We start from the raw sequence: 24,125 nt of genomic DNA, 5'->3' as shown, positions 1-24,125 counted from the left end.
GTTCATGGCAACAGCTAAAAGGTGTAGGGGAGGAGGATTTGCCACCCCGGAATACATCTGTTTAGAGCATTAATTATTTGCTTATTTTATAAGAAACAGCAGACACGGGGGAAACTCTGAAAACCCAGTAGGAGTCACCTTTTTGTAAGAGACAGGGACATTTACCAGGGGAATCTCCACATGCAAGGGCGTCCCCCTCGCTGTACCAGGAACACGAGGACGACCGAATCTCTAGCCGCTCCTACGGGCGGAGAAGGTAAGGACTTCAAGAACCTTCCCCTTGTTTACCCGGCCTTTCCTGGTCACCTCTCATAACCGACTCTCCCCATCTTCAACATCCTCTTCTGCCGTTAGGCAAGGACGGGATCTAAGGTGAGGGCTTCGGCCGTTTGAACAAGGTACTCAGGTTGTCTGGGTCTCTCCCAGGTCCACATGTTACTGGACTTTGCTGGATTTTCTCCTGTTAATCTGTTTCATGTCAGTTTAATTCTTCGAGCAGAAAGAAGAGCCTAGAAGGGCAGAGGGAATTTCTTCCTCCCCGACAGGCAAATGCCTCTTGACGGATGAAGGGGTGAGCAAAACGTGGTCTGTACAGACCATATAATTCTGTCTTAAAAAGGAAGGGAATTCTGACACCTGCTACAGCATGGATGGACTTTGAGGACGTTAGGCTCAGTGAAGTAAGCCAGTCCGGAAAAGACAAGCACTGCAGGATTCCACGTACATGAGGCACCTAGAACAGGCGCATTCATAGACACAGAGAGTAGAAGGGTGGGTGCCAGGGCTGGGGGAGGGGAGTTGGTGTTTAATGGGGACAGAGCTTCAGTTTGGGAACCATGGGAAGGTTCTGGAGCTTATGCCGGTGATGGCTGTACAGCAACGTGAATGTACTTAGTGCCCCTGAGCCGGACGCTGAAAAATGGTGCAATGGAAAATCTTATGCATATTCTATCAGTTTAAAAATTTTCAATTTAAATTGTTAAAATGGGTAAACTGGTAAATCACATATTTTATCCCAGTTTTAAAATTTTTTAATTTAAAAAATTTAAACTGTAAAACGGTAATAAACTTTACATCATATAGCTTTCACCACAATAAAAAAATTTTTTTTTAATAAAAAACTTTTCAAAAGCTCCTTGGAGGGGAGAAGAAAGTGCAAACGCAGGAATGGCAAGTTCCCCCAGGCACAGCAACAGCCTGGTCCCCCAGCCCCCAGGATCCCCAAAGCCACAGAGCCGCCCAGCAGAGGCTCGCGCGGGGCAGCGGTGCTGACCGGGGAACCGCTCACACACCCTGTGTCCCTGCCCGGCTCAGGGCAGCAGTGGTGGCCCCCTGTCAGCCCTCCGGGCGAAGCGGGGCCCGAGGGCAGGGGTGCGGGGAGGGCGGACGTCCACCCGAGACTAGGAAAGACCCCGGAGGCTGCAGAATGCAGGCGCCGGCCCCCACCCCACCCAGCGGCTGAGACTGAAACAGAGCCGGGGTCCCGCCCTGAGGCCTCGAGCCCTGTGCCCCGCCCACCCCGGGGCTCCTGGGCGTGTCCTCCCGAGGCCTCCTCCCCCAACGCCCCCTCCCCGGCCTCCGCCGGCCCCGGGAGTGGAGGTGAGGGTCTGGGTTCTGGAGGCTGAGCGGCCGCCCTCCGCCGCGGCCTTCCTCGGGGCGCGTCCCCTCGTGGGGAGCATCTCGCCACCAGCCCCGCCGTCTCCGGGCCGGCAGTGGGTTCTCTGAGCAGAACGCACGAAGACAGATGCGGGAGGACGCACGGGCCGGGTGTCCTTGGTGGCAGGAGAGGGCACAGACGCTCGCGGTGCCTTCTGAGGGGGCGTCAGGGTGCCTCCTTCAGGAGTAACGGGCCTCCCGGGGCGTTGACAGCACGAGTCCACACAGCCACCGCCTCCTGCCCCTCCTGCCGCCGCCTCCTCCTGGGCCTTCGCCGGCCAGGCCCGGCCCGGGCTGTTGAGAAACTCTCTCCCGGTAAGAACACCCGCGGGCGTGTCCAGTCCTCGCAGAGAGAGCCATCTGTCCACAGCCGCACCCCGTGGGTGTCCCCTGAGCCGGGCGGCCTCCTGTAGCTTCTCTCTCTCGACCTGGTGCAGCGGGGGCTCCGGCGGGGCTGCCCGTGGACACTGCCGACCCACAGGCCGGGCTGGGCCGGGCCTGGCCGTCCACCGGAAGGGCGACCACAGAGCTACTTCGCTCTGCGTCACCGCCAAACGGGCCGCTCCCTGCCCCGGCCCCCCGGCCCCTCGGGTTAGACGGCGCCTGCCTGCGGGTGCTCCCAGGCCCCCTCTGCCCCGTGCCCTCAAATGCAGCCAAGCCTGGGGCAGCAGCCGGCCTGCAAGTCCCCTCTGGGCCTGTGGCCAGACGGGAGGAAAGAAACGTGTGCCTCGTAAGCCCGCCCTGGTCCCCACCTTCAGTGAGGCAGGACAGAGGCCTGGCTCGGCATCCCGCTCTGCACCCTGGGGTCCGAGGTGGAGAGGGAAACGGCCCTCCGAGACCCCCGCTCCTGGGACGCGGTGAAAGAGAGGGGCAGGCCGCCAGAACAACACAGCAGCACACAAAGGAGGACCGCCCTGCGGTTTCCGCGCGGGGGGTCACCAAACCCGACTCCTCCACACAGCTCGAGAGGCACCCCGAGGCCTCCTGGCCCCTGGGACCCGGGGTCTGATGCCCGGGGCCCACTGTTTGCTGTGCGTCCTGCAGCGTGGTGTCCGCTGGTCACCTTCCTAAGTTTGAAAGAGCTCCCCCGTGTTGGTGGGTGGCGCGAGGGTTGGGGTTACTGGTGGGGGCACGACGCCCTTGTGCAGAACAGCCTGGCGCCCAGGAGGTGCTCAGTCACCAGGTGCTGTCCGCCCACCCAAGCACGCTGGGCTCGGAAAAGCAACGCCCCGCCCGGGTGCCTCTCGGCTTCGCTCTGCGGGGTGTGGGAACCCGGGACCCCAGCAGGAAGACCAGGGCTGCTGAGACAGCAGGCCAACCAGGTCTTGGGGACCCGGCTTCACCGGCACCCTGGAACCCTGGGGGCGGATGCGCCCTCCCGGATGCAGAGACCTGGAGGGCCCAGGCTGCCTCGGCTGCCCCACTTCGTTCTGCCTTTGGTTTTAGGGGGAGCCCCGCAGCTCGGGGGACACAGGGCATGGTCGGACGTGGCTTTCCTTGCTCCAGGACAAGCCCTCTTCTCAGTTCAAAGGTGTCCTCCCTGGGCCTGAGATGACGGCAGGGGCAGCGGCACGGGGGCGGCCGGCCACCAGGTCTCGCGGGAAGGCAGCAGCAGAGCGGGGTTTCTCCTGCACCACGCTGCTCCTCCCGGAATGCGCTGGGGATGGCCAGGGGTGTTTCCAAACTTCCAGAGTGCCTCTAGCCCCATTACAGCGCCGCTCTGCAACGCGCACGCGCACTGCAAACGGCAGTGCTGCTTCCGCCCCGCCTCGCATTCGTGCAGCAGCGACTCCTGCTGATGGTCCTGCTGAGAGACGCGCCCGGCGGGCGGGTACTGCACGTCCAAGAGACCGGAGCAGCCCGTCAGACGTGAGTGTTTCACAGAAGCTTTATTTGCGGTCACACCTACGGCTGCCACCTCAGTGCACAAGCAGCTCACAGCTGAGCGCAGCGCTCCCAGTGCAAGTCGTATAAAACCGTGGACACGTGGCGTGAAGAGTGCACTCGATGAAAAAATAAATTACACTTTAAAAGCCACTGCAAAGCTTTACACACATAAAAAGTAAACACAAAATAGTTAGTGAGGTCCTTGTAACCGTCTATCGCATGAAGATATGAAGATCCGAAGGGCAGGGGTCTGCGCCCGAACGCCTCTCCGACAAAGAGAAACCTGGAGCGTGCCTGAGCTGCTGTCCGCACCACGGCGACACCGGGGTCCACGGGCACCGCGTCCAGAGCTGGAGACGAGCACAGCTCCGCACCTGCGACCTCGGCCGAGCCGGCTCAGGGCAAATTTCCGTGAACCAAACAACGTCCCTCATCCTGGGGGCTAACCGGTAGCGGGAGCGTCCAGCTTTCTTCTGACCACTCGGGAGCCACAGCGTTCACATTTGTGAGAGCAAAAAAGAACAAATGACAGGGCAATGTGTATTATGCACTAGAGGCCTCCAGGTTTCAAGCAACCACAAGGCTGAGGGCAAGATGAGTCAGAAGTGCGGAGACCTGACGGCCTTCGGGGACGGAGGCCCAGGCCTGCCCCGGCCCACACGTGAGTGAGGGTGCCGGGGCCTCCGGGGCCAGCCCCCCCGCAGAGCCCATCTGAACACGTGCCGCACGCAGCCGAGCCCGCGCCCCCGCCTCGCCAGCCCCGCGCCGCCGCGGGGCCCTCACCAGCCCTGCTCTGGACACAACTGCCTGCTGGCCCGCCCTCGAGGAGAAGCTGGGGACCTGGCTTCTCCAGGGCCTGACTCAGAAGAACAAGAGAGCCTTTCCCGTGTCAGTGGCCGCCACACAGCTCTGCTCTCGGAGCTTTCTGCAGTGACCCTGGCGCTGGTCTGGGAGGAGACAGGCAGGGCGGCCAGAGCCAAGACACAGGAGGACAAGCAATCAAGATGCAGGGCCGCCCCGGGCTCCACCCTCACCTGCCCACAGAACCCATGTGACCGCGCACGCACATACACGTAAAGACAAAAGCCTAGGAGACTAGAAGACACATCCTTAACGAGATTTTTTCTTAAAACAACATCAACGTTTTAGACAAGCAGCTAAGGGTACGTCTAAATTTATCAAGAGCAAAGGAATCTAATCACTCCGTTGTTCATCAGGGTTTCCTCAAGGGCAGGAGTAAAAGGGCGATGAACCCCTCCTGTGTACACAAAGGGGACACTACGACCTCTGTAAGGTCCCCGAGAGACAGGATATTCCACAAGTTCTGAAGAGGAGTCTAGGAGAGAAAACTGACACCTACCAACCTCATTTTAAGCCCCCAGGGCCAGCTCTCCCTTCCCCGACCTTCCCAGGCCAGGACCTAAAGCCAGCTGATCTGAGCTTCCGCCCTTTCCACTCCCCACCCACCAAGACCGAGGCGGCAGCAGAGTGCCCCCCGCAACCATCAGAAAGCGCAGACCCTCACAGACCAACGAGGCAACAGCAAGAGGACACGAGCAGCCCCCCCAACCTGAGCCCCTAAACCTGCTCACAGCCACAACTCCATCATCCCGGCTCCTAGTGAGTTAGCAGAGCGAAAGCTGGTTCTGGAAAGTCTGGAAAGAAAGTGACACAGAGCTGAGCCTATGGCTCAAGCAGGCTTCTGTTACTGCTGCCAAACGGCTCTGTCAGCTCAGCCACAAAGCCCTCCGAGCTGTCTCCTGACGCAGGGGTGCTGACGGCTCGCCAACACACTGTTGCCCTGCTCTTTCCAAATGCGTGCTCGTTCCTCCTGACTGGACCAAACACGGCCAATGCTCTCCTTAGCTACACTGTCCTACTGCATGGGAGCCTCTCTAGACGCAGAAACACTTCCCGCCCAGCCAGCCATCGTTTACAACAGCCACTGGGCTGTTTCAGCTCATCCGGGGACCAGAGCTGCACTCAGCTGATCGGACAGTTCCGACGGGCGGGAGGATGCAAAGATCTTCTGTCACCGGGAACTGTGCCGAGGGCCAGCAGCCTGCAGGGCTGCCACAGCGAGATGCCCTCCCCCCGGGGAACCGCCTGCGTCCTGGTCCAGAGCCACCGCACACCGGCTCCCTGCCGGCATCCTTCCCCGACTCACACTTGCTGCTCCCGCCCCATTCTCAGGTCAGCACAACAGGGTGAGCATTACAGGCGCCCGGGGACGGCACCCGCAGCAGACAGGAAAGGAAAGGTCTGCCTGACAGGTATCTATTCTGTCAGGGCTAATTCATTAAAGTATTAATTGCCATATGTACCATTCTTGCCAGGACATGAGACAGAATTTCCTTTTACCTTGAGATTCAAATGCATTGTAAGAAAGTCCCTATCAATATTCTGACTGGCAAAAATACAGGTTCCTGAAGACACAAAGCTTATGGCATATTTTCAACAACTTAATTCCAAAATCTAGAAAGCTGCTCTGACCAGAAGCACAACCTTAACCTTCTATCTTCAGGGTCGTCGGTGTGCTGAAAACTCGATGCTCAGTCCAGCATGTCCCAGGTCAAGTCCCTGGTCCTAGGTGTCATTAGAGCTGTGAGAAAACCTGTTTGACAATTACGAAGTGGCACGAGCTCCCCCAACGAAATCCACGAGCTTAGGATAACGGCTAAGGGGAGACAGCCAACAAGAAGTGCCAACAGTCTTTCCTTCGGCAAAACTGTTTTGTGAAAAAGTGGTTTCCAATCTCTACGGCCCCCTGGGAACAGCACAAGATTAAGATCCCAGGGCTTTCCAGTCAGACAAGAGTGTGCGTTTGCCTGAGCGTGATTATGTTACAGGGAACCCAGGACCATCCAAAACATGGAGTTTTAAAGATCTGAAAACTGGATGTTCTTTTATGTTGGACAGCAGACACTAACACTCAATTACGTGCACACCGCGGGGCAGCAAACCAAAACCAAATTCCAGGAGGTACAGTTTAACATCAGCCCTTGGTAACAGGGATTCACAACTTTGCCAATGCGGTTTCCAGATCACCCGCATTCCCCACAGCAACTGAGGTTTCCTTTACGCAGTCCAAAGTTTTGAAGCTAAAATAGTGCTTCTCTGGGTGTTGAAATTCTTTTCTCTATTTTCTACAATGAGCATATACTACTTTAACATCCATAATTTTCTGTACAGACAGAAAGCAATGAGGAAATTCTAGAGAACCCTTTTCAACTAACACAAAATCCCGTTCTTTCAGTACCTTGCATTTAGTTTCAGACATGAATCCCCTCAACCCGATTCCCTATTTCTAACCTGGCATTTTTTTTCCTTCAGTTTACACTATCTGAATTTATTCAGCTTACATTAAAAGGAAATGGAGCCTACGTCCAAATGGGGACCTGGAAACCACTGTGCTCTCCTTCGCTGCCTGAGTCTACCTCGGCCTTCAGCCCCACGCAGCCCAGGAAGCCGTGGGGACACCTGGAGGTCTCTGCGACCACCCCACCCCTTCCAGGCCGAAAGTTACAGGACGCATGTGTGGTCCACGCAGGTGTGCTTCCCGAGGGACGGCTGGGCTGAAAAACTGTGCCAGGCAACCGATTCCTCTGTAATTCTTCTCAAGGTCTATCTTACCTTGATGTAAACTTGGAGTATTAAGATAGCCAGTCCAGCAAAAAGTCAAAAGTATGGGAGACATGTGAAAACTCTCTGTATTCTAAAAACTTCTCTTTAGTAACAATTAATCTACCTCAGTTCCTGATTTCCAGGCAATGCACAGAAGGGTACAATTTCTATAGCAGGCATTCAGATCAAGGACACTCACCCTGACACCAGAGAGAGAAGCAACCTTCCCAAGGCTGCTGACCACCAGGGATGGCCCACCCGGGGGGCGTCATGAACAGTCACAACCAGTGGGTGGAGCAAAGAGCTCGGAGGAAACCGCAGGGAAAGGAACCCCCCCCCCCCCCCCCCCCGTTGCAGGAATTCACAACTTCAAATGAAATTAGAGAAAGTAAAAGGTCATAGACGCTCACTTGGGGTAACGTGTAGTGTAATTACGCCCTTCCAGTTGGACGGAAATGTAACTGCTTTTTTCACAGAGATGAAGTCACACCCGGGTGAGCTTTTTTACCCACAAGCGCAGAACCAGCTCCAGCAGAAGTGGACTCCAGGACGGACGGCTGGAGGGCCCGGCCTCGGGTCACAGGTGAGGAGCGGCCGCCCCTCAGAGCTCTGTTGTCAGCAAACACTTCTGCTTCAAGGTGGCTTCTCCAGCAGAGGCTGGAGCCGAGCTGACAGGAAGAAAGAATACGTTACTCACTTTTTGGAAAATGAAAAGACCACCATCCAAGGCGGAAGCGACCTGCGTTTCTCCCAAGCGCCTCCCGGAGCATGCGGAGAGGAAAGAGGGGGTGTAGTAGCGCTTAACGTAGGCGATTCCGCAGAGGGTCATTTTCTAGATAACCGATGCTTATTCCATCTTGAAATGGAACCTAAGTTCCCTGCTGCCTTGGATACAACACACCAAACAGAAACCTCATTTCTTGCTGAGCCAGGGCTGTGCTGGGCACCGTGGCAATACGTTCGGAAAGCGCCAAGGCCGGGGGTCCTGTGTGTGTGCTCCTGCGGCCCACGCGGCGGGTCTGAGCCCCGCACCACCTCCTCTGCTGCGTCAGAGGTGAAGCAAGAGTAAGTGCGCCGCTCCGCCTCAGGGCAAGGGCGTGCGCAGAGGTGCAGGTTCAGGGAGACTGAAAACGATACCAGAGTCCCAAGGCCAGAGGTTAACGTCCTCGACGCTATCAAGGCGTGTAAACGAAACAGCTGTTGCTGGAACCCCCCTTCCGCATTTCCACTCCACAGAGAAGACACTGCCGACTGGATTTTCCTGGAACTTCCCTTCTTGTTCTGGATCCCTGGTTCTCAAAGCGTGGTCCTGGAACTCGTCATGAATGCAAGTTCTTAGGCCCCACCCCTGGCCCAATGGCCCGAAGCCTGAGGACGGCCCAGCGCCTGTGCTCTAACAAGCCCTCCAGGCGGGCCCGCCAGCTGCGGCGTCCTCACTGTTCTCAGGGGTGTGTTTCCACAGTGACACACAGTCCTTCCTAAGAGTCAGCGTCTGCTATAATTACATAAATATTTCCACAGCTCACTATGGGTGTATTGTATTTCTTTTCTCGTACAATTTGTTTTTTCGTGTAACTGCTTGCTCGGCGTCCAATACTTCGTTTCTAATTTACCCTTAACCTTGCGAACACAACCAGGCTTCTGTTCTCAGGTAATTTTGTAACATTAGGGGCGGGCCACGTGTTTGTGGTTTCCCTTGGCAACATCCTTCCTGGAGCCCCACAGCCTCCTCTTCTAATCCGTACAGGGTCCTTCCTAGGCCTGCTTGGAACTTCCCTTCACTCTCCTCCTGGTACATTGCGGCACCTGTTTCCTGGATCCCCTGTTTTCTTTCTTGGACAGTCACCTTGTTTTCACGGAGCACATCCTCCACTTAAGTAGCTTCCTGAGGAAGGCCGCCTTAGAAGCACGTATTTTAGAGAAACTCTACGTTTTAGAATGTCTTCATTTCTGTTTTTCTTTTTTTTTTGGCAGCGCTGTGCGGCTGGCAGGATACCAGGGGTTGAACCCGGGCCCTGGTAGTGAAAGCGCCGAGTCCCAACCACTGGACCGCCAGGGAACTCCCTAAAATGTCTTCATTCTAATCTCACACTTCACTGATAGCTTGGGTATAAAACACGAGGTGAAAAATGATTTTCCTCCAGAATTCTGAAGGCATTGCTCTATTATCTTCTAGCTTTCAGTGAAGTCTGCTGTCATTCAGATTACCAGTCCTTTGTATGAACTCTTTTTCCCCCTCTCTGAAGACTTACATCCTCTCTTATATTCTGAAACTTCATGATGTTCCTTGCTGTCGTCTATTTTCATTCTGTTACTGGATACTCATTGGGCTCCTTTAATCTAAAAACTCAAGTGCTTCTGTCCTGGGAAGTCTTGATTTCTTTCTTGGACACTTTTGTTTCTTCTGGACCTCCAATGATTCACATACTGGACTTCCTAGACCAATCCTCCAATCTTCTTTTCTCTCCCAATTTTCAACTTTTTGTTCTACATTTTGAGGGACTTCCCCAATCTTACCTTCCATGCATTCTTTGAATTTTATTTTTAACATGGTTAATAATTTCCAAGAATACTTTATTTTCTGTTCCTTTTCTTTTTTAATTTCCTGTTGTTGTTGCGTGGATATAGTACCTTCTTTTTCACGGTATCACTTTGCATAATTTCCTGTTACTGTTGTGCGGATACAGTACCTTCTTTCTCACACTATCACTTTGCAAAGTTTTTGATGCTCACATTCCTTTATTTCCTCATTTCTCTTTCAAGTTGACCTGCTCTGGTGTTCCCTCAAACATCTGATAATCTTTGGCTCTGTTCACATGTAAGAGGGAAGCGGCATGCTCACACTTAAGCGTGAAGCACTGGAACGCCGTGTGAAAGCTGTGCATGTGTGGGCAAAACCCACTAACTACGGGCTTCCAAGTCGAGTTATCAGATTTCCTGGGATCCACAAATGTCAGTCTCTCTGGGCCTTTTTCTTCGCTCAGTCAGGTTCTCTAGAGCGCAATCCTCTGAATTTCTCACCTGAGACGTTTGTACATGGCCCACGGCATTCTGGAAGCTGGAAACAGAAGGAAGGTTGGGGGGGGTCTCACCCCTCGGCATGTGGACACTGAGTTAACCTCCTTCAGCTCAGGGCCTTCCTCCCAACAGGGTCCCCCAATCCAGGCCCCCCCCTGCCCAGCTCCTCCAGAGGGGAGCCTCCAGAATCAGGCCGGCATCGGCGGGGCGGGGAGGGGGAGCGTCTAAAGGGGCACATTCTCAGCCCCACCTTGGACCCATCTTCCCAACACTCGGTACCTCAGCTCCTGAGCCAGCCCGGGTGCTATGGCGCGGACTGGCTTCTTATTTTCCCAGTCTCCACCCCCTCCCCTTTCCAGGCTTAGATTTCAGCCTTCTCCTCTCTGACAAGCTGGTCACCACTTATCTGTCATTTAGCTGCTCCTAAAACTTGCTCGGTAATCTCAACTGCTGTTGTTTCCTCTCCTGTTCTTTAACTTTAAAATAAAATTTACACAGCGCACACCCCAAGTAAATCTGAATCTGTACAGATGCAACCCCATCACCATTCTTTTAAAAACACGCTACTGATTATAACATACATACGCTGAAGTGCACAAATCAGGAGCTGTAAGTTGAGGACCCTGTGCACACTGACCACACCTGTGTAATCAGCACGCAGAACGAGAAACAAAGTCACTAGCACTCTGAAACTAGCCACCTCCAGGGTAACCATTACTTTGGTCTCTGAGAGCTGTGCCTCTTTCTGAACTTTGTTTTGCTCCCCATTATCATGGAGAGGAGACTCTCAGGCGACCCCAACGACCCCCTCCTCCTGGTACTCACGTTCCTATGAGACCTCCTCCCCCTGAACATGGCAGGCCCTGTGGTTTGTTCTAACCAATGCAAATGAGCAAAGGTAACAACAGGCTGTCACTCCCGCGATTACAGTATACAGATGGCGACCTCTGGCCGGCTGGCAGGCGTCCCACCGCCTTCCTGGTTTGCTGACTCTGCTGAAGTAAAGGCCCCAGGCAAGTAGCGAGGGTAGCGCGGCCTGGAGCCAGCCCTCGGCAGGCAGCCCCTCAGGAGCTGAATTCCTCCAACGGCCATGACTGCAGACCCTCCGCCAGCTGACCCTTCACACGAGAGCCCAGCTCCGGCCGACTCCCTGAGTGGAGCCTGGGGGAGACCCGCAGCAGAGGGCACAGCTAGGCTGTCCCAGACCCCTGGCCTGCAGGGAATGGGGTGCAAGCCGCTAAACGTGCGGTGATTGTTACACAGCGATAAATACCTCATGTAACTGTGTGCGCGACTCGTCTGTATCTCTCTACCGCGGTCCCAGTTCGTTAGTTTTCACTGCCCTAGTCCAGTATGTATCTAGTTAACTGCCAGTGGGCTTTTCAAAAGTCTTCAGCTTGGACTATGATGAACACAGCTGCCGTAAACGTTCCTGTACGTGCCTTTTGATGGACATATATTTGTATTTCTATTGGGTATGCATGTAAACGTATTTTCAGCTTTCATAGATACAGCCAAATCTACGTCCAACACGGTTATTTCAATTTACAGTTTCAGTTGCCCCATAACTTCACCAATACTTGGTACTATGTGTCTTTTCACTTGAGCCGTTCTAGGTGTATGCAGTGGTATCACATAGTGGTCTGAATTTGTATTTCTCAATAACTTGTCAAGATGGGCCATCTGGATGCCCCCTTGTGAACTGCCTATTCAACTCTTTTGCCAATTTTTCTATTGAGCTCTCTTTTTCTTATTGATTCACAAGAACTCTTTATATATTCTGGATATGAGTTCTTTATGAGAGAGACACAGACAGAGGGAGGGGGAAGTGCGGTTGTCTTCTCCACTGTGTGGCTTCCTTTTTGAGTGTTTGAAATAATACCTTTTGATGAATAGGAGTTTTTTTTTTTTTTAATTTAAAAAATTTATTTATTTATTTATTTTTGGCTGTGCTGGGTCTTTGTTGCTGCATGCAGGCCTTCTCTAGCTGCAGCGAGCGGGGGCCACTCCTCCTTGCGGTGTGCGGGCTTCTCGTTGCAGTGGCTTCTCTTGTTGTGGAGCACGGGCTCTAGGAGCGCAGGCTTCAATAGTTGTGGCATGCAGGCCCAGTAGTTGTGGCTCGTGGTGTGCGGGCTTCTCATTGCAGTGGCTTCTCTTGTTGTGGAGCACGGGCTCTAGGAGCGCAGGCTCAGCAGCTGTGGCCCACGGGCTTAGTTGCCCTGTGGCATGTGGGATCTTCCCAGACCAGGGCTCCAACCCACGCCCCCTGCATTGGCAGGCGGATTCTTAACCACTGCGCCACCAGGGAAGTCCCTGAATAGGAGTTTTGGACACAATCCAAGTTATCAATTTTTCCTGTAGGATTGAAGCTTTTTGTGACCTGTTTAAAAAATCTTTGCCTATTTCAAGGCCACAGGATGTTCACTTATATTTTCTTCTAAAAGCTTTATTATTGGACATTTCATATTTAGATTTGCAATCCACCTACAGTAGATTTTGCTGTGTAGTATGAAGTTGGGTCAAGATTAATTTTTTCCCACAAGGATATTTAACTTGTCGGGCTGATTTACTGAAAGACTGCTCTTTCCCTTCAGCACTGTACTATCATTTTTCATAAATCAGGTAACTATACCTGTGTGATTTGTTTCTGGACTCAACTGTTTCACTGATTTACTGGCCATGTTTTCCTTACTGAGATACTGCCATATATTAGTTTCAGGTGTACTACCTGTCATCTTTGATCTAATTCCTTTATAACTACTTTGCTTTGGGAAGGAATGGAGACAAGCTCTCACGTCATCTGTACCTTCTCATTTCAAAGTCCTTACGAACTCGCATTTTACTGTGTGAACTCAATTACAAAGAATTATCACCTGGCCCTCTACACACAATCCCTATGTTTGCAGGGGGAACTACCAGTCATACAGATGTTTAGGAAAACAGGCCCCACACCTGTCCTGTTCACGCCTACCTTCAGTGCCGGACACAAGCAATGCCTGGTGCCTAGCAGACAGTTAAGTGTTTGCTGAGTGAACAATTACAGTAAAGACTATGGAGATTAGACAACAACTTTAAAATGAAACTATGAATTTCTCTCAAGTTAATTATCTCTAATAACTTTTCTGTTATAATCAGGGATTTTGTTCTCTAAAGCATCTACTTCGACCGACCCGCATTCTCAACACCAGGAGGATGTGAGAAACAGCAGACATACCAGGAAGACGTCTGAGGTGAGAAATGGGGCAATTATAGATCTTCTGCAAAACAGGCACAGTCTTGGTCCTAACAATTAAAAGCTGAAGAACTACATGCTGAACAAAAGCTCTGGCTGTGGCAAGTGATATGCTAAAATGAGCTTGCGGTAAAAGCTATGAGCCCTCACCTTGGGAATCCCCTACCCCACCCTTATCTGAGCCTCTTCCCCTGTATTCATGGACAACCTAACAGTAAAGCATGATAGGAAAAGACCTAAATCAATTTTAAAACAAATACGAAGTTTTAAAGATAAACCTGCTTGTATCTTTATCTAATAAAGACTTCATTAAAAAAAAAAGTAAGGTCTACTTCATACTTTTGTAGAAGATTGCTACTGACAAGAAAAAAGAAAAAAACACTACTCTAAATAATAATCACAGAAAAGATTTATTCAGTTTCAGTTAAGTTCAACTAGAGAAGAATTGACATTATTGCTTTAAGTACAATTAATTTCGTTATTTTTTCCTCTTAACGGAGGCCTGAGAACTGCAACTGAGAAAAGATTCCTCACCTGGTCACAGCATCCACAAAGAACGGCGCTGGGGGAGAGATGAGGGAGACCACGCCTCTGTTGCCAGGCCCCTCCTTCCCGGCCGGCGAGAGCCCGTTGTCTCCTGCAAGCCCGTTAGGAAGGGCAGCACTCTGCTGAGGGAAACACGCGGGCCGTCTGAGCAGAGGTGACCACACCTGCCCCACAGCCAGCACTCAGCCCCGCGTCATCTTCTCCAGTGATGACGGTGATAAGGGTGATGTTCACCGTGACAGCTGCTTTGTTTTTCTACCATCCTTCACATCAGACTTTTATTTTCGTTTTTGTCAGCACCCTTAACTATTTACAAGCAGAAAAATTAAACCTCTAGTTTGAAGCCAGTAGGTTCAATCAGAAGAGATTTGATGATGACCCCATGTTTTCAAGGAAAAATAAGAACCTGGTATTCCTTCAGGCCTCATTCTGAAAGGGTAATGGAAAGAAAAATTGCAAATATCATTAACTTACTGGCACAATCCAACGGGGTGTGATCGTGGATATGGAAGATATCTGAAAAAAATTGTACATGTATATTTATTTTTAGGGAAGACTGACATTTTCATAATTATACTCATAATGCTTTCTTCTACTATGAAATGCACTGGGGTGGGGGGCAGGGAGCAGGTCTTAATGGTGCCCTTGAGCTGACGTGGACTTCTGAACCCAAGGTCCTTTTCTACAGCACACATGCCATACGTCACCACTTAAGAAACTGTCATAATCTCGAGAATCTCTTTAATCTAAAAACTTATACTACTCCCAGAATGCTACTACTACTTTCAGGTCATTCACTAGGACTGTCCCCCACCCCTAGCATCCAATTTAACATTTATTTTCTGAAACTTCATTTCAGTCCATTACAAAATAATCATAGCCTTCTTGGTAGCATGCTGAACGGTGGGCTGTGACTAACTCAAACGAAGAGCAAGAAGAAAATACACAGAAGAAAGCTCTGTTCAGCTACAGTCCATGTCCTAACTCCGCATGGAGGAAAGAGCAATGAAAACACCCACACTGCTCCTGACTCATGGGGCCTTTGCTATATTCTTTCTAAGGTTTAATTTTCTGTATCTTACTTCCGCGTGTAGAACTGTAATCTAATGAACTCCCAACTTCCCCCTATTTTATGGAAACTTAGCCTGCCTAGTCCTTGCACTGGTGACAGATTCTGATAAGAAAAAATTAATGTAAGCCCAGGTTTTAGTAATCTAGGTAACCACCAAAAGAATAAAAACACAAAATATGACTTTCCCACCAATATTAAGAAAATGTACTTCTAACCATAGGAAATAAAAGAGAGAGAAAAAAGAAATATGGTAAAAGTAAACAAAAATGGTTTGGCAGAAACAAGTCCTATAATAACCATAATTACAGTAAATATAAATGGATTTAAACTCAATCAGAAGATACAGACTCTCGAATAAGATTTTAAAAACAAGATCCAGCAAAATGCTGAAAGGTCCACTTAAAACCAACAGATACAAAAAGGTTGAAAATAAAATGATAGAAAATTATACATAAGGTGATTCAAACTTAAAGCTCGGGTGTCAATTTTTTATCAGTCAAAAGGGAAATAAAGAAAGGAAAAAAAGGGCGAAGAAGGACCTTTAAAGTGCGAAAAGGAGCTCAGAAAGTATAATTACCATCAACATATATGCATCTCACAGCCTATCTTCAAAATATACAAAAAATTGAAAGATCCAGCAATAGGTAAGAAATGGGCTAATCAATAACGGTAGACAGAGATACTAAAGACACCCCAGAAACTGACAGAATATTTGAGAGAATCAGCAGATTGACTACTGAAAGAATTCATCAAGTTTGCTAGACACAAAATTAACTTATGAATTCAATAGTAAAAAAATTAAATACCATTCACAATATCAACAAAACTATGAAGTATTTAGGAGTTAACCTAATGAAGAATAGAGAAGACTTACAGAGAACATTTAGAGACTATTTTCTATTACGTTAAATCCTAAATTCTTTAAATATAATGGGGGAAAAAAATCTCAGTAGCAAAAAAACATGAAGGACCTGGACATAACAAAAATAGGAAAACATAAACTTATATTGGGGAGACTATAACTACAAAACTTTTAGGAGAAACAGGAAATCATGGATGACAAAAACATATTGTACCCTTGGCTAAGAAGACAAATATATCAGTTCTTTCCACAAGTTAATTTACGAATTTAACGTAATTACAAATAAAAATTCAAAGGCTTTCAGAGGGAGTGAGACTTGACAAATTTATTCTAAAAATCATCTGAAAGAATTAACATGCAAAAACAGCAAAACACCTGCATAATGATGCTGGACTGGCCTCACCACGTATCAAAATCACTTAAAAAGTTATTAGAGGTCTTCCCTGGTGGCGCAGTGCTTTAAGAATACGCCTGCCAATGCAGGGGACAGGGGTTCGAGCCCTGGTCTGGGAAGATCCCACATGCCGCGAAGCAACGAAGCCCGTGCTCCACAACTACTGAGCCTGCACTGTAGAGCCCGCAAGCCACAACTACTGAGCCTGTGCTCTAGGGCCCGTGTGCCACAACTACTGAGCCTGCATGCCACAACTACTGAAGCCCACGCGCCTAGAGCCCGTGCTCCACAAGAGAAGCCACCGCAATGAGAAGCCCGCGCACCACAACCGAGAGCAGCCCCCGCTCGCCGCAACTAGAGAAAGCTCGCGCGCAGCAACGAAGACCCAACGCAGCCAAAAAAAAAAAAAAAAAAAAAAGTTACTAGAAGAGTATTACAGTTCTAACAACAGAAAAATCAGTAAGTGTAACAGAATAGATAGCTCATATGCAGAATCTAAAATGCATCAATAGTCTACATTTTTATTTAAAACATTCTAAATTTGTAGGGAAGGAAAAATATATTAGTGATAAAAAAATGTCTTTAATCAAATTGATTTTCATCACTGTATTACACCCCCACCTGTGAGGCAGCATAAACAAGCAGTAAGTGTTCTGAGTTGGGCCCCAAGGACTCCTTCTCCGGGCTTCGGGCCATCTTGCATTGGCCTTAGAAGTTACCTCTTTCATCTGGTTAAAGGATTACTGCAGCCCGATATTGCCAACATCCCTTTTATTTTCTGCTTGCTCACCTGGTAAAGTCTCTGCGATTATCGCCCTAAGCTGGTGGTTCCCGGCCCACACCCACATCACTGGGAATGTGTCAGAAATGCAGCTTCTTGGGCCCCAGGAATGCACCACATCCGAAAGCCCGAGAGTGGAGGCCAGCAACCTGTGCTTTCCTATGCTCTCCAGTGATGCAGACACACACCTGAGTGTGAGGGCTGGTGACCTACGCAAACATCAGGGGAAGGACCGCCCTCACTTGCAAGGTTTCGAGTGACCCCTACGGCAACTCCTGCCACGCCACTCACAAGGTACTAAGTGAACTATCTGTGTACCTTTCATCCCAGTATGTCTCTGGAGGGAAGGGACTGCTTCCTCTTTGTATTATGGTCACAGTACTTAACACGGTATCTCCCAAACTCAAATGATGATCAATACGTTTAACGCCAACCACTCTTATGCTCCCACCTTTCTGTACATGTTTTCAACAGCTGGAGGTCTTACTGCCTGAACCCTTCAGAAGCTGGTTCGCCCCGCATGTCCCTCTCACACCACTCACTAGGGTGCTTGGTTACAGAGGCTCAGCAACATGTGGTCACTGTCCTGTGACACACAGACCCAAGTGGGCAGAACCTCACTATAGAAAGGCAATGCTAGGTGGTTACCGAAATATAAACTCTCATTAAATGAAAAGTTTTACTAAACTGCAGAAAAGGCAAAAACTGCAATCTACTGGGAACATTTTCAAAGAGAAATACCTTTCCATCCTGCTGTTTTAAAGCCTATTTACCTGAGGTGTGGTTGTGTGGTCAATGAGATTCTCTGTTAGAGATAAAAGCAAGGCATCCAATTCATCTGTAGCATCCTACAGAAGACAAGATACATGGACGTTAAATGACCCATTAGTCACCAGACTAGATTTTTTCCATATCCTCTCAGTGTATAATTTGGACCCAGGCCTGGATGGTGTTAACCTTTAAACGAAGGGGACCCTCAGGAACCATGATTATTAGTGATTCCACTTTTGTTTGGAGGGGAACCTAGCCTACAGTCAGAACATTAAAAAGCTAAAGTGTTATGTGAATTTTCATACAACTATTCCTTCTGGTGAGACAAAACTTGTGTAGGGTTAGGACCGTCCCGGCTCTCAGTTCTTAAACCAGACGGCAGAGGCTAAAGGTTCAGCCCAGGAGACGATGACTACGGACACGCTTGAACTTGCAATGCTTCTTTATCCACATGGATGGGTGATTCACTGTTCACAAAGAGTATAATATAACCCCCCCCCATAAATGTTAATACTTTTGTCTAATTAGTATTTGAAGCACCTTATAGAAACAGAGTTCCGTACTGCAGTGTGTGCGTGTTTCTGGGCACAGGAAGAATTTTAAAAGGATAACAGATAAAATTCCAGTCTGGAAATAAGAGAAGTAAGTATCCAGGGTGTAGTCCATAACAAAAAAGGCCCTTCATTTATACATTTCTGCCTGTCTGTCTTCAGGCCACGGTGCGTGTCCTGTTCGATGTCAACTGAATTTTAATCACACATATGAAAAACCGCCTGTCTCCTCCCACACCCCCTCCTCCTACTCCACCCCCTCGTACCCTGTAACCTGGGTGAGCCCCCCAAACGGCCCGTGCATATCTCTACCACAACGTATCAAAATTCTCTCTCCAACTGTACTGGAAGCAGTTTGAAAGAAGAGGCCGTGTTTCACTCATTTGTGAATTTTCAAAGCCTATCACGCTGTCTGGTACAATATGCAATAAATCTTTGGGCTAATTGTCCTTCTCTGTTCCAAAAACATCTCGGGTTCCACCTAATGATTTTCAGTGATCAGAGATGTCAATGTATCTTTTTAGAATTTTAATTAGCAGAAAGGAATCTCCAGATTAAAGGTAATTTAGGTTGAGTTTTTTTTTTTAAACCCCTAAGTCTGAAAAACCATACACCTGAATATTAACTATACACTGTCTTTGGGTAGTGGGAATCAGGTGATTTCTAATGTTTTCTTTTTATGAAATATTTGGTAAATTTCTACAATAAATGTGCTTACACAATAAAAGAACAAAATGGTAAATGTTCATTTACAAAAATAATTTTTTGTTTAACTTGCAAATTAAAACATTCACTGGGCAATGAGCTGGGTTTCTGTGACTTGTGAACTGCTAAGGGTGTACGGCAGATGGATAGAGGAGAGGCAGGATTTGAGACTTGCTGGTTATGTTACAACACAGTGTCAGAAAGTCAATTTCAATCCATCAATATTTATTCAGTGCCTGTTATGTGTCATGTACAGTCTGAGACACTAGGGAAGCACAGCCCGAATCCAAAACCCCAAAATACCGAGACCCCCTAAAAACAGAACTACCAACAAATACCTCAAAAATGGAGAAGATTCAATTGCTCCCTCCTTCCTGAGGAGCCTCAGGGGCCGTTGGGGGTAGGTAGGCTGAGACCCCACCACCAAAGGTCAAGTGAGGTCTCCCTGACTGAGGACTTCACCCCTTGATTAAAGTCACTTCTGCTTCAAAAAAAAAAAAAAGAATGGAGAAGAAACCCTGAGCTGCTCTTGGGAGGGATGTGACAACAGCATTCTCCCTAGAGCAGTGAGGCTCGATGCTCTTCTCACGGCTGGCGTTCTGGTGGCCGTCACAGATCACCAGGCGTCCTTACAACCAGGATTCGAGGCAGGGGAGTCTCTGTGGAGTAACCTTGAAAGTGGAAGGAATCGTTACCTTTAGAGCAGGCCCATTTTCTGCAGGTGTGGTTCGCATCGGAATGAGAGACCCTCCAGGGACCGGCGCGGCGTTCTCATTTAACTCAGCACTAGGAAGAGAAAGGCAGGTTCGCGTCACGGACGACCGACGCAGGAGCAACAGGCAGCGTGCTAAAGGAGGAGGCTCAGGGAAGTAGGGTAACCGCCCCGCAGGGAAGGAAGAGACAGCTGGCGGGGGTGGGGGGAGCAGACAGTGGTCCGCGCTGCCGTGAACCCCTCCCCACCCATCGCATAACAGGTTCACATCCAGGTCAGACCCGTTCACTACTGCTTTGCTTCCCTCCGAAAGCTCAATGAAATGACAGAAAAGATTTCTTTTTAACAAAAGAATAAAATCATAAAGCTTCAGAACCAATAAAGGATGTCAGTGGTAGCTCAGGAGGTTTGAGGAAATGCTGAAAACCGTGAAATGCACAGTACAAGAGGTGATTTCAGGGTTATGGGCAGATTAGATGCTACAGTCTGCTCCAAAGAGCATCCCGTCTAGAGAAATCATGTAAAAGACAAGGCAGATACACAAAACAAGACAGACAGATACACGAAGAAGACAGATCAAGAACGGGACAGCTTGGTGGAACAGCAGTGACACGGAACACCTGAGCCGCGGAGAACGAGGCAGGAAGCCCCTTCAGGAGGCAGGCGGGAGCGCTCCACCACACAGGGCAGCAGCCCACCTCCAGGGCTCCAGACGCGGCGGCGGGATTGGCCCAGGAGAGGATGCCAGCAGGAAGGACAAGGACGTCAGCCCCAGGTGAGGATCACAAGAACAGGAGCAGCTTACAGACAGCTTCAACGCCAGGGAGGAGACGGGGAAGCCAAGAGACCATCAGCCACCAGGACGACACACCCGGCAGGGACCCCGGTCCTCTCCAGCATCACTGCAAAGCATGCAAGTGACAGGAGCAGTGCCCGTCCAATCCCACAGGGAGACTGAGAAAAAACAAGAGGCAAATCCTAGATGGAAGAGTCAGCCTTGGGAGCGAGACGGAAGCTAGGACCACTGCAGCCACAGCACTGAGGCACACAGAGGCAGAGAGATGAAAAGTAAGAAGGAACAGTTATGAGAGACAGAGAAGGGATCAGGGTATTTCAGCTAATGTCTAATGGATGCTGGATATTCACAAAGATAAGGGCTTATGACTTTCCAGAACTAAAAAAAAGACATAGGTCTTCAGATTGAAACACCATCTTGAATACTAACAAGAATGAAAAATAAAACTATACTTAGATGTACAGTAATGAAAATGCAGAATCTCAAGAATAAGCAGTGAAAAACCTAAAAGTTACCAGAGAGAAAAGATAACTTTGTGCTCCAGAGAAAAGAAACAGCTGAGACTAAAGGAGTGAGCCCTGAAAGGAGTGAAATACATTTCACAATGAAGTCTCCCAACCCCTCAACAAGAGATTATTCCTGCTTTTCTACACACTAATAACAAACTATCAGAAAGAGAAATCAAAAAAAACAACCCTGTCTAAAACTGCATCAAAAAGAATAAAATACCTAGGAATAAACTTAACCAAGGAGGCAAAAGGCCTATACTGTGAAAACTAAACTCTGAAAACATTGACAAAGAAATCTCAAGATGATACAAAGAAATGGAAAGATATCCCATATTCATGTATTAGAAGAATTAATATTGTTAAAATGTCCATACTACCCCAAAAAATCTACAGATTTAATGTAATCCCTATCAAACTCCCTATCAGACGTTTTTCACAGAACTGGAACAAATAATCGTAAAATTTATATGGAAACACAAAGGACTACGAATTGCCAAAGCAATCTTGAGAAAAAAGAATAAAGCTGGAGGTATCACACGCCCTGACTTCAAACTATACTACAAAGCTACAGTAATCAAAACAGTCTGGTACTGGCACAAAAACAGACACACAGATCAATGGAACAGAATAGAGAGCCCAGAGATAAACCCATGCACTTAGGGTCAATTAATCCACAACAAAGGAGGCAAGAACATACATTGGGGAAAAGACAGCCTCTTCAGTAAACGGTTCTGGGAAAACTGGGCACCTACATGTAAAAGAATGAAATCAGAACATTTTCTCACACCATATACAAAAATAAACTCAAAATGGATAAAAGACCTAAATGTAAGACCAGAAACCATAAAACCAATAGAGAGCAAAGGCAGAACACACTTTGATATAAATCATAGCAATAGTGTTTTTGGATCTGTCTCCTAAGGCAAAGGAAACAAAAGCAAAACTAAACAAATGGGGCCTAATTAAACTTAAAGGCTTTTGCAGAGCAAAGGAAACCACTGACAAAATGAAAAGATGACCTACAGAATGGGAGAAAATGTCTGCAAATGATATGACCAGTAAGAGGTTAATATCTAAAACACATGAATAACTCATACAACTCAATATTAAAAAAACATAAACAAACCAATTAAAAGTGGGCAGAAGAACTGGATAGGCATTTTTCCAAAGAACATACAGATGGCCAACAGGCACATGAAAAGATGCTCAACATCACTCATCATCAGGGAGATGCAAATCAAAACAATGAGATATCACCTCACACCTGTCAGAACGGCTATGGTCAAAAAGAGCAAAAATAACAAATGTTGGTGAGGATGTGGAGAAAAGGGAACCCTTGTGCTCTGTTGGTGGGAATATAAATTGGTGCAGCCACTATGGAAAATAGTATGGAGGTTCCTCAAAAAACTAAAAATAGAATTACTATACAGTCCAGCAATTCTACTGTATTTCTGATATAAATCCTGAGAAAACAAAAATACTAATTCAAAAAGATACATGCTCCCCAATGTTTACAGCAGCATTATTTACAATAGCCAAGATACAAAAGCAACCTAAGTGTCCATCAAGATAAATGGATAAAGATGTGGTGTATACATGCAGTGGAATATTACTCAGCCATAAAAAAGAAATTCTGCCATTTGCAACAACATGGATGGACCTAGAGGGTATTATGTTTACTGAAATAAGTCAGACAGAGAAAGACAAATGCTGTATGTTATCACTTATATGTGGAATCTAAAAAATAAACAAATGAATATAACAAAACAAACAGATTCACAGATACAGAGAACTAGGGGTTACCAGTGGGATGAGGGAAGTGGGGAGAGGCTAGATAGGGATAGGAAATCAATAAGTATAAACTAAATACCATGTATAAAATAAATAGGCTACAAGGATATAAATATACCCAACTTATAATAAATTTAAGAATGGAGTATAATCTATAAAACTATTGAATCATTATATTATACACCTGAAACAAACATAATATTGTAAATCAATTATACTTCAATTTTAAAAAAAGAATCCTGAGGCCAAAGCAAAAAAAAAAAAAAAAAAGGACGAAAAAAAAAGATTAGTCTTAACATAGTTTACACTGCTGCAAAACACAGAAAGCAGATGAAAAATCCTTACAACATGTGTGTATAATGAAGAACATGCACAATGTTAATTTGGAACAAACATTTGTCCATAACTTAAAAAATGAATATATTGTGGCAACTGAAATGAAGAAACCATGGATAACTTTTTTAAGATTCAGATATATCAAAACAAAAGTGACTGAATCGCACACTGTAAATGGGTGATTTGAATCGTATCTCAATAAAGCTGTTATAAAAGTCAACGATCCGAACAGACATTTCTCCAAAGAAAAAAGGATGTTCAACATCGTTATTCTCAAGGTAAATGAAAATCAAAACTACAACGAGACACCGCTTCATACTCACTGGGGTGGGTACAGTTTTTAAGATGAAGAATAATAAACACTGGCAAGGATATGGAGAAGCTGGGAAGATCGTATGTTGCTGGGGGACTGGAAAATGCCTTAGCTGTTCTGGAAGACAGTTTGGCAGGTGCTCAGTAAGTTAGAGACAGAGTTACCACATGACTCCCAACAGCCTCCTGGGCGCACATTAAAGAGAACTGAAAGCATGTCTACAGAAATCCTCGTGTGGGAATGTTCAACAACAGCTATATTCACAGTAGCCAAAAAGCAGAAACAACACAAATGTCCATCAATTGACACATGGATATACGATGGAATATTATTCAGCCATGAAGTACCAATACAGGCTACAATATGGATGAACCTTGAAAACGTTATGTCAAATGAAAAAAGCCAAGACACATATTTGTATGAGTCCAGTTATATGAACTGTCCAAAGCAGGCAAATCCAGTGCAGGCAGAAAGTAGGTGGGTGGTTGCCAGGTGCCGGAGGAGCAACGCGGAGAGCCGGCATATGCGGAGGGTGCTTCCGTTAGGGGTGAGGACAATATTATGGAACT

General features: G+C 47.9%; 1 protein-coding gene across 2 annotated transcripts in view; it reads right to left on the bottom strand.

Moving 5' to 3' along the window:
- Positions 1-7,252: 7,252 nt before the first annotated feature.
- Positions 7,253-24,125, bottom strand: part of LOC137757790 (band 4.1-like protein 5) — a 63,786-nt gene continuing 46,913 nt past the window's right edge. The window contains exons 6-10 of one of the 2 annotated variants that reach the window (XM_068534382.1): positions 19,795-19,885; positions 17,846-17,920; positions 14,438-14,479; positions 13,952-14,085; positions 7,253-7,835 (exon numbers count right to left, since the gene is read on the bottom strand). In XM_068534382.1, coding sequence (XP_068390483.1) covers positions 7,769-7,835; positions 13,952-14,085; positions 14,438-14,479; positions 17,846-17,920; positions 19,795-19,885 — 409 coding nt within the window. In that variant the 3' untranslated portion in view covers positions 7,253-7,768. The remainder of the gene's footprint in view (positions 7,836-13,951; positions 14,086-14,437; positions 14,480-17,845; positions 17,921-19,794; positions 19,886-24,125) is intronic. The other variant, XM_068534383.1, reaches the window with a different exon arrangement.

The sequence above is a fragment of the Eschrichtius robustus genome, unplaced genomic scaffold (genome assembly GCF_028021215.1).
Source record: "Eschrichtius robustus isolate mEscRob2 unplaced genomic scaffold, mEscRob2.pri scaffold_403, whole genome shotgun sequence".
NCBI lineage: Eukaryota > Metazoa > Chordata > Mammalia > Artiodactyla > Eschrichtiidae > Eschrichtius > Eschrichtius robustus.
This window is presented reverse-complemented; position numbering and strand designations above follow the sequence as displayed.